General features: G+C 42.8%; 1 protein-coding gene across 1 annotated transcript in view; it reads left to right on the forward strand.

Annotated features, from left to right (window-relative positions):
• The first annotated feature begins 1,971 nt into the window (after nucleotides 1–1,971).
• The window catches only part of LOC119421112 (protein kinase C beta type), a 114,510-nt gene continuing 104,883 nt past the window's right edge, over nucleotides 1,972–11,598 (forward strand). The window contains exons 1-2 of the mRNA XM_037688508.1: nucleotides 1,972–2,150; nucleotides 3,974–4,005. Of these exons, the coding sequence (XP_037544436.1) occupies nucleotides 1,972–2,150; nucleotides 3,974–4,005 (211 nt within the window). The remainder of the gene's footprint in view (nucleotides 2,151–3,973; nucleotides 4,006–11,598) is intronic.

Here is an 11,598-nt window from a genome sequence, read left to right on the forward strand (position 1 = left end):
AAGAGCACAGCTCAAACACAGGTAGACTAATTTCAACAAACCGAAAACAGACATGAATATATCTAGACCACAATGCACTGCAAAATACTTACACTGAGCATGCCAACTAACTGTAAAAATGGTCAATTCAAGATGGCCGCCACAGCTAAGCAACCTTAATGAATACAGAAACGGCTGTAACGGATGAACATTTAGCTGAGGTAGTAGCTGAGAGTCAGTCTCAACACAAACTCAGAGGCCAACAGACCTTGTAAGCTCTTTCAATGACCAGAACGCCATTTCTCATTACGGTGGGCAATTGCAAACTCATTTACATAAGGGGACCAAAATTAAAACCTTTTTCAAACTAATGGCCGATTTCAGAATCTACATTCACTCAAATCATATACTCAACATACATTGCCTGGGGAAAAAAAAAAAGTTGCCACCTAAGGAAATAAAAGGTCACACACTAATATTTTGTTGGACCGTCTTTAGCTTTGATTACAGCATGCATTCACTGTGTCATTGTTTCGATAAGCTTCTTCAATGTCACAAGATCTATTTCCATCCAGTGTTGCATTAATTTTTCACTAAGATTTTGCATTGATGACTAAGTATGATGGGTGCATCACTTCACCTGCCTCTCTTCTTACCCTGATGCACCCATCACTCTGGAACAGGGTAAATCTGGACTAAGACCACATGACCACCTTCCATTGCTCCAGAGTCCAATCTTTATGCTCCCTAGCAAATTGAAGCCTTTTTTTCCCAGTTAGCCTCACTGATTAGTGGTTTTCTTACAGCTATTCAGTCCCAATCCCTTGAGCTCCCTTCACATTGTGCGTGTAGAAATGCTCTTACTTTCACTATTAAACAGAGCCCTGACTGCTACTGTTGTTTTTCTTTGATTTGATTTCACCAAACGTTTAAGTGATCGCTGATCACGATCATTCAGGATTTTTTTCCGGCCACATTTCTTCCTCGAAGACGATGGGTCCCCACTGTCCTTCCAGTTTTTAATAATGCGTTGGACAGTTCTTAACCCAATTTTAGTAGTTTCTGCAATCTCCTTGGATGTTTTCTCTGCTTGATGCCAATGATTTGACCCTTCTCAAACAGACTGACATCTTTTCCACGACCACGCCATGAGTCTTTCTACATGTTTGTTTAAGAAATGAGAAGCAACTCATTGCACCAGTTGGGCTTTAAATAACTTGTTGCCAGCTGAAAGATAATCGCCCATGCAGTAATTATTCAATATGCTCGTACCTATTTGCTTAGTTAAATCCAGGTGGTGATTTATTTTTTTTTGGCCAGGCAGTGTATTTTCTTGGCCACAGGTTCCTCAACACGTTTGATTTGTCTCATTTGATGTTCTCTGTTGTGCTTTCAACATCATAATCAAAGATTAATGAAAAAAAAATTCAAGAGATAAAATATTTGACATTTCACGTATCATCTTGGGGGCCAGATAAGATGTCAACGAGGGCCACATTTGGCCCCCCGGGTCTTGAGTTTGACACATCTGGACCTCTCAGCCAGTAGGTTCTCCACTGATTGATGGGTTTGAGTTTTGCGGTTTCAGGTCAGCACCATCTGGACTGACATGGTAAAAACATACCATGTAGGTCTGTAAGAGTTTGGACAAGGCTTGGACTGGTTTTAGATTAACTCAGTGTCGTCTCCATATAAATAGGAAGGAGGTGTCTGTCTTTCACCGGTCCTCTCTCTCTCCTTCTCTCTCTGCTAAAGGAGGAAGCGGAGGGAGAGGAGCCAGAGAGAGGCAGCCAGCTAGCTTCTCTGCTGACAGACAGACAGGTCAGCAGCCACCTCTCAACACTTTCATACAACTCCAACCAAAGCGCGAGACACCATCTTTTTACTCGACTCCTGTTAGTTTAGTTTTAATTTCCCGTCTTTTCTGGCTCCGACAGCGCTGAGTTATATTTTATTTAGATTTTAAATAAACTCAACCACACAGCTCGGAGCATGGCAGACTCTGCGGCGACTAACAGCGACGGGGAGGACGGACTCAAGCAGCCCGTGCGGGGCTTCGCGCGCCAGGGAGCTCTCCGGCAGAAGAACGTGCACGAGGTGAAGGACCACAAATTCATCGCGCGCTTCTTCAAACAGCCCACCTTCTGCAGCCACTGCACCGACTTCATCTGGTGAGTTGTTGTGTGCGTGTTAGCAAAATATCTCACGACCTACTGGCCGGACATGAATGAAGTTCTCAGGAAGTATTCACCAATTAAAATGATTACCTTTTGAAGTTAATGCAATTCAAGATGGCCGCCACAGCCAACTGATCTTATAAATACACAATTAGCTATAAGTCAGTCACTTACACAGTTATGCAGCTAAAGTTTGGTGTGGTAGTAGCTGAAAGTTATCCTAAAATTATTATTCTGAGCCCCAACTGATGGCACAACGCTTGTTCTTAAAACTTTGCTGTTAACCTTTAAAGCCAGCTCTGTCTGTTAGCAAAATATTTCATAAACCACTGGACAGATTTGAATGAAACTTTCATAAAGTAATCATCGGCTTATCTAGAAATTTTAAAATTTTTGGAGTCAGCGTGCATGAAGATAGCCGCCACAGCCAACTGACCATGGAAAAACACAAATATGTCTATAATTCAGTCTGTTTTATAGACATCCATCTATGATTTGATGTGGTTGTAGCTGAGATTAATTTACAACAAATAACTCCAAGAGCTACAAGCTTTGTTTAAACCTTTGCCTTCAGCTGTCAGAGTCAATCCTCCTTTGTCTGTTAGGAAAATATCTCATGAAGCACTGAATTGATTTTTGTGGAAATCTCAGAAAGTAATCAATAGCTGTACATCTATAGCTATTTAAACTTTTGAGTCTACCTCATTCAAGATGGCCACCACAGCTAATTGACGTTACCCATATGACAGTCAGAATTACTGATAGTTATCAAAATATTGATGTGGTAGCTGAGACTCTTTAAAGACGGCGGGAGATGTGGATTACTATAAAGAATAATAGGTCTTCAATGTCATTAAGTTGCACAGCGAGGAACAAACCGAACAAACTCTAAAATAAACATCAATTTTAGCCTTATCACTTCGTGGTGCTGTTTCTGAAGGTAAGACAAAAGACAAGACAGAGTGGGCTGCAAAAGAATTTAAAAAATAGCTGCAGACCATCGTTTGATAGGATGATGTAGGGTGAGGAGCTGAAAAACTGTTCTCCAAAACAAAAACAGCTCTGAATGGAAGCCAGCTGCACTTGTCTGAGAGCTTAAAAAAATATATATATTTCAAACGCTGACACCAGTTCAACCGCCCACTAATTCCTATTCCCCCTCCTCATTCCTTTTTTGTTCAGGCATGTCACCAGGCAGCCCACCTGGGTTCACTACATAATCATTCAGAGCTCAAATTGAGTCCAGTTTGTACCCTTTATAATAATAATAATAATTATTATTATTATCCATCCATCCATTTTCTTTACCCGTTTATTCCATTTTGGGTCACGGGGGTATTATTATTATTATGACCTGTGCTATTTCCATAGCAGCTGTTGATTATGAACAAGACAAGTGTTTTAATATTCAGAAGCCTGTCATGATTTGACCAAAATGAGACACTGTGTGTCTGTCTGCGCTGAGATTTAACACTTGTGGCGATTATCTATTTGTAGCTACAATATGAAAATGAGCTGGGCTGAGTGTGCATGTGTGTGTTCATGCATGCACAGACATCCCAACATCGCCTGTACCATTTGACTAGGTGTGGCTGAAACCATTTACCGTGGCTGCAGCTGTAACTTTGTCCAGCAGAGCATCATCCTGTAGCCTGTTCTGATCTGTTCATGCATCACCCCCGCGGTGGTGAAGTGTGTTTAACGTGTTCTTAGGCTATCACTGACATGGCAGTCATTAGGTTGAAGATTTGTGCCAGAGAAGATTTGTGTATACTGTAATGTGTGTAAATGGCTCACTGTTTATGTTCTCTCCCCAGGGGGTTTGGCAAGCAGGGATTCCAGTGTCAAGGTAGGTCGTTTGCAGCACACGCATGTTGTTGGTGGCACGAGTCATAAAAACCATTTTAAAGTTCTGAAGTTAAACAGGAAACCTGACTTCCCTGGTGCACAATTAATGATGGAAGCGAAGAACAACCTCACTTAAGCTTTGGAAATTGTCAAATTTCTGATGAATATACAAAAAAAAAAAAAAAATCTACAGAAATGGTGTTTGATGTAAAATGGTGATAAGGAAAAATGTGAAAACTGTTGGTTTAAACATGAATGTAATGTCCATTCATTGATGTCCTGTACCTGCTTTCCCCTTTTCAAGCTGCGAGTCAGCTGGCGCCCATGTCCAGCAGTCACTGTGTGAGAGGTGTGGGACACCTTGGACGGGTCTCCAATCCATCACAGGGACACAGAGACAAACGAGACAACCATTCACTCTCTCACTCACACCTAAGGACAATTTAGAGTTACCAACCAGTCTAACATGCATGTTTTTGGTCTGTGGGAGGAAACATGCATTCAGAGAAGAGAGAACATGCAAACCCTACCCAGAAAGTTTAAGATGTGATGCAGCAACCTTCTCGCTACAAGGTGACAGCTCTAACCGCTGCGCCACTGTGCCTCCCTTGGATGCATGCAATGTTCACACAATACATGGAATATATCACAATGTAACACAACACAATATATTACACTATGATATGATACGATACAATGTAAAATACTGATACAATACAATACAATGATATACAATACAAATCCATACATGTGTTGTAATACGATGCAATACGATCTAACATTTTCTCCGGTACTCTGGTTTCCTCCCACAGACCAAAAACATGCATGTTAGGCTGACCCATCTAAATTGTCTCTAGGTGTGAGTCAGAGAGTGAATGGTTGTTTGTCTCATTTGTCTCTATGTGTCCCTGTGATGGACTTGGACATGTCCAGGGTGTCCCCTACCTCTCGCACAGTGACTGCTGGACGTGGGCACCGGTGAACCTTATGACCCGGGAAGGAGGAAGCAGGTAAAGATGATAGACGGATGGATAACACAATGTGATGAACTACAATACAATAGTATTATAATAAGATGTAATTCAGTACAATGTAACAAGATATGATGTAATATGTAGAGCTATGATACAACACAATACTGTCTAATACAATATGCAGTAATCGATAAGTAAGTCACATTCCAAAGTAAAAAAAAGAAAGTTTTCTGATCAATAGTCACCTATAGTGCTGTTTGTTGGTAAGTAAAACTGTGCGTTAGACATCTGTCCGTAGAGAAGTCTTTGTTATTACTTCATAAAGTTAACCTTTCTGTTGGTTCATTCATCACAGACAAGACAACAACGATCCAAAGTTGTGGTTAAAAAAAGTTATGACCCATAACATCCAAAAAAAACACTACCTTTTAAAAAAACCTGAAGTGTTTAAAACACAGTAACTGATTTGCAATGACCAAAAAAAAGTACTTATTTCATTTCACCTCCTGAACTGGTGGCGTTAATACGACCTAACTCTGCAGCATACAACATCTAAACGCTAATTCTCTTTCATTTTAAATAATATGTTGTTTATTTTGCATTTTCTTTTTCCTGCTGTCAGATCAAACTATCCAACAGAGACAGACCTTTAGCTCTGGCAACAATAAACAATAAAAACTACAACAAGAAGATGACAAAATGTGGAGGAGCGTTTGGCATTTGTACTTTTATTCAATTTGCTTGAAGTCAGCTTTCCCCCCACTGTCTAACAGCCAGTTAGATGCTCATGGATTTTCTGGTCTCTTAGCAACAGTGCAACATCCAGACGCAGCCCTCTATATGCTCTGAGATGCTTTTTAACGCAGCGGTGGGTTAGCTGTAATTAGTACTTGTGTTCACGGAGTGTATGGTGTCGATAGTCTGCTGTCAGAGCGCCCAGTGGCTCTGAAGGGGAAGGGTTTAGTAGAATTTTTTTTTGTTTTAATCTACCCGTTTGTGCTTTTTGATACTTTTAGGTTTGAATCATCTGCCTGGAGTCAAATCTGCGTTCAAAACGGTGGAAACGTGTGTTTTAGCATTTTGCAACAGTTTGAGTTTAATTTGTTCGTGCGTTTATGTGTGTGACCTGATTTTTAAAAATATTTTATATATATATATATATATATATATATATATATAGCTTGTTTTTAGATCTTTTTGTCTGTATGGACTTCTGTAAGGTCACACACAGAAGGAGTGGAGTCAGATATCAGTGTTTGGGTGCGCTTCTTCACATAGTTGTGATAGTTCTCAAAGCTTTACTCAGACAGCGCGTGAACGCAGCAGGATGTTCGCTGGATGCATGCTGGTGCTTATTTTATTTTACATTTTTTTACACAAGATCCTGTATTAGACTTTTCTGCTGATGTCTGAATTTGACTAAATACAAACTCAGTAATATTTGGTGTCGTGGTGGTTTTATTTACTGGTATTTATTATTAGTTTGGTCTTTATTTTGCAACATTGGGGTGGTAAAACAAAGCAAGCGGGCTTGCCTTTGTAACACTAACAAGATCTGTTTTTTTTTCTTTTTCTTTTACGCAGTTAGAATAAAAGTAAAATTATTTTAAACATGATTTCAGTGTGACTTTGCAGTTGAGGCAGAAATGCATTTTGTCTCATTCTGCGGTAGACTGGTTAAGAGTTTGGCTGTAGCAGCTAACTGGTTTTAGAACATAGCTGAGTCAACCAGCAGCAGCTTGTCTCCGTGTGTAAAAGTAACAAAGGATGTGGCACAGTGAGGTTCTTTTTCACAAATATAATCAGATGTTTGTTCAGCTCAACAGAACCCCAACCGCCCCCCATCGCCACAGAAGATCATGTTTTGTTATTTGAAAATGCCTGATTAGTATTATTTTAATTCAGCTGACAATGTGTCTGAAAATTATGTAACAAAATTGCAGTTGGAGCATCTCTGTGCACAGTTAAACAAAGAAATGCAGCTTATAATTAAATAACTGATCTGAAAAATTCAATTCAGTTTATTTAAAGTCATCGAAGAATGTGATACAAAAAAAAACCCGCCGTCCTAAGTCATTAATCCAATTTAAAGATTCCAGATTGAAATCAAATTACAGTCAGTTTAATTCTTCCGGTAATCCAGTATTTTCACATACATGATATAATTTCAGTTATTAAAATTAATGAGACATTTTAGATTTACTACTAAAAAGTAAAAAGGATAGTATTGCATTGATCATAATGAGCTCAGTTCAAGATGGCCATCGCAACAAATCGACCTTAGCCAAAATTAAAATGGTCATAATGCAGCAAATTTAACAGCTATCGAATTATAATTTGGTATGGTAGTAGCTGAGTCAGTCAGGTTGGGTGCGAGGTTCTGCCTCATGTGGAGAAGTTCAAGTATCTTGGGGTTTTGTTCAGGAGTGATGTTAGAATGGAGCGTGAGATCGACGGACATATAGGTGCAGTTTCTAAGTGAATCTGTCTGTTTATCTGTCAGTCTGCGTTCTACCCTCAACCACAATCACAAACTCAGGGTAGTGACTGAAAGGATTAAATAATCTAAAGCAGTCTAATGAGAGGAGGCACAGTGGCACAGTTGGTAGAGCTGCTGCCTCTCAGCGAGAAGGTCGCCGGTTCAAATCCTGGCTCGGGACCCTTCTGGGTGGAGTTTGCATGTTCTCTCCGTGCATGTGAGTGTTTTCACTGTGTACTCCTTCCTCCCGCAGTCCAAAAACATGCATGTTAGACTGATTGGTAACTCTAAATTGTCTCTAGGTGTGAGAGAGAGAGAGTGAATGGTTGTTTGTCTCATTTGTTTCTATGTGTCCCTGTGATGGACTGGAGACCCGTCCTGGATGTACCCTGCCTCTCGCATAGTGATAGCTGGACATGGGCACCAGTGACCCACGCAACCTGAAAAAGAAGAAACGGGTAAAGATAATGGATGGATGGATGGATGGACAGTCTAATGAGTTTTCTCTGCAGGGTGACTGGACTCTCCCTTAGAGATAGGGTGAGAAGTTTAGTTATCAGGGCGAAACTCAGAGCAGAGTCGCTGCTCCTCCACATCAAGAGGAGCCACTTGAGGTGGTTCAGGTAAGGATGACTCCTGGAAGCCTCCCTAGAGGTATTTTATGGGTATGTCATCTGGGAGAAGATCCCATGGAAGATCCAGGACACACTGGAGAGATTATGTGTCTTGGCCTGGGAGCACAGATATATACAGTATATATGTGGATGGATGGATGAATGGATGGATGGATGGATGGATGGGAATGAGCTTTTCTAGGTTCAAATAAACAAATTGTGTTGTCTTAAAGAATCAAGCCCAACTATCTTGAGATAATGTCCAACTTCTAAACATACATTCTCTAGTGTTTGTACTTAATATTTAATCTGTTTGACTATGATATTTTGATGATCACAATCTTGTGTTTCTCTGCTCAAAATATAAACACCTTGTTCAGAGACAACCTGTAATAAAGAGAACAGTGAGAAAATGGTCAACGGAAGCTGAAGAAGCCCTGTGGGGTTGTTTAGAGGCTACAGACTGGGATGCACTTTGCCAGCCACATGGAGAGGACATCAATGCCATGACTGAGTGTGTGACCGACTATATAAACTTCTGTGTAAACAACACCATTCCCACCAGAACAGTGACATTCTTCCCCAATAACAAACCCTGGATCACCACTGACCTGAAAGAACTGCTAAACCAGAAAAAAAGAGCCTTCAGGGAGGGAGACAGGGAATTATTGAGGAGTACACAGAAGCAACTAAAAGTCAAGATAAGAAACAGCAAGGAGGTGTACAAGAAGAAGCTGGAGAGCAAGCTCCAGCAGAACAATATCAGAGGTGTGGTCAGGGATGAAAAAGATCACAGGCTTCAAGCAGAAGGAGGATTAGAAGGATGGAATCCTGGACAGAGCCAATGAACTGAACACATTCTTCAATATGTTCAGTTCAGGAACAAGCTCAGCATCCTCCTCTCTTGCCCACAGCCAAACAGATATACCACCCTCCTTTGACCCAAAGCTGTCCTGTCGCACCTCAAATATTTTATCTACCACCTCGGTCATGGACCCTTCTTCTTCTACATGGTGGTCTTCAACCAAATCAGAAGATGCTGATACCTCCTTTGCCTCCCCCTCTGCATCTCTAGAAGTCAGGTGAGGAAGCAGCTGGAGAAAATGAACTGGAATAAGGCTGCAGGTCCAGATGGTGTCAGTCCCAGAGTCCTGAAGGTCTGTGCAGAGCAGCTCTGTTGGGTTCTCCAGCACCTCTTCAACCTTAACCTGACCCAGGAGAAGGTTCCAGTGTTGTGGAAAACCTCCTGCCTTGTTCCAGTACCAAAGAGCACCACAGGGGACTATACTCTCACCATTCCTTTTCACTCTGTCCATCCATCCATTTTCTTCCACTTATCCGGGGTCGGGTCGCAGGGGTAGCAGCTTAAGTAGGGAGGCCCAGACTTCCCTCTCCCCAGCCACTTGGGCCAGCTCCTCCAAGGGAATCCCAAGGCGTTCCCAGGCCAGCCAAGAAACATAGTCCCTCCAGCGTGTCCTGGGTCTTCCTCCGGGTCTCCTCCCGGTGGGACGTGTCTGGAACACCTCACCAGGGAGGCATCCAGAAGGCATCCTAACCAGATTCCCGTCCCACCTCAACTTTCTTCTCTCGATGTGGAGAAGCAGAGACTCTGAGTCCCTCCCGGATGATCGAGCTTCTCACCCTATCTCTAAGGGAGAGCCCAGACACCCTGTGGAGAAAACTCATTTTGGCTGCTTGTTTCCGAGATCTCGTTCTTTCGGTCACAACCCAAAGCTCATGACCATAGATGAGGGTAGGAATGTAGATCGATCGGTAGGTTGAAAGCTTTGCCTTTTGACTCAGCTTGCTCTTCACCATGACAGACTGGTACAGTGCCCGTTCCACTGCAGACGCCACATCTATCTGCCTATCGATCTCACGCTCCATTTTTTCCCGTATTTGTGAACAAGACCCCAAGATACTTGAACTCCTCCACTTGGGGCAGGACCTCCTCCCAGATCCGGAGAGGGCACTGTACCCTTTTCAGACTCAAGATCATGGCCTCGGATTTAGAGGAACTGATCCTCATCCTGGCTGCATCACACTCGACTGCAAACCGCTCCAAAGAAAGTTGTAGATCATGACCTGATGAAGCCAATAAGACCACATCATCTGCAAAAAGCAGAGACGCGATCCTAAGGTCACCAAAACGGATCCCCTCAACACCTTGGCTGCATCTATAAATTATGTCCATAAAATCTAAAAAAAGTTAAGTCTGGTCCTCTGGACATTCTTAAACAAAACAAAACAAAAAAAGTAGAAATGTTTCGTCTTTTATCCGAAAGACTTCTTCAGTCTGAGGTGCTGTATTCAGCTCAGTCTTATAAATAGCACCTTCTTGTAGTGAATCAACCAGTTTGCTGCTGACAGCCAAAACTAGCTGCTCACATGATCAAGGAGGACCATAAGCCTAACGATGGATTGTTACCACCCTGATGGCTGTTTGCTATTCACAAGGGGCTGAGTGATACTAGCAATAACAGCATTGTAAGAGGGGGACAGTTAAACACAGAGGCCTCTGCCCCTGTTTAATGATGGATGGTTTCTTTTCACAAAGATGGCCTCCTTTACTCTTCGCTCAAATCATCGTTCCTCTCTATCCAGGATGTGAACATCTTTATCCCTGAAAGAGTGACCGCTGGCCTGGACATTGGTGTAGATTATTGAGAATGCATCAGGATATTCTGTCCATAAAAGTTATGAACAGAATCGGTGACAAAGGGCAACCTTGGCGGAGTCCAACTCTCAACGGGAACGAGCCTGACTTACTGCCGGCAATGCGGACCAAACTCTGACTTCGGTCATACAGGGACCTAACAGCCCATATCAAAGGGCCTGGTACCCCGTACTCCTGGAGTACCTCCCACAGGGTTCCCAGAGGGACGCAGTCGAACGCCTTCTCCAAGTCCACAAAGCACATGTGGACTGGCTGGGCAAACTCCCATGCACCCTCCAGGATCCTGCTAAGGGTGTAGAGCTGGTCCAGTGTTCCATGACCAGGACAAAAACCACACTGCTCCTCCTGAATCCAAGGTTCGACTATCTAATAAACCCTCCTCTCTAGAACCCTTGAATAGACCTTACCAGGGAGGCTTAAGAGCGTGATCCCCCTGTAGTTGGAACACACTCTACGGTCCCCTTTTTTGAATACGGGGACCCCACCCCGGTCTGCCATTCCAGGGGAACTTCCCCCATTGTCCACGCAATACTGCAGAGTTGCGTAAGCCAACACAACCCTACATCATCCAGAGTTCCGGGCATCATCCAGGAACTCCGGGCGAATCTCATCCACCCCTGGGGCCCTGCTACCGAGGAGCTTTTTAACCACCTTGATGACCTCAGCACCAGAGATAGGAGAGCCCGACCCAAAGTCCTCAGGCTCTGCTTCCTCAGTGGAAGACGGGCCAGTGGGATTGTGGAGGTCTTGGAAGTACTCTGCTCACTGACACACGACATCCCGAGTTGAGGTCAGCAGCACACCACCTCCACTATAAGCCCACTATAAACAGTGTTGGTAGTGTACCGTA

This window comes from Nematolebias whitei, chromosome 15, assembly GCF_014905685.2.
Source record: "Nematolebias whitei isolate Nwh7 chromosome 15, NemWhi1, whole genome shotgun sequence".
Taxonomy (NCBI): Eukaryota; Metazoa; Chordata; class Actinopteri; order Cyprinodontiformes; family Rivulidae; genus Nematolebias; species Nematolebias whitei.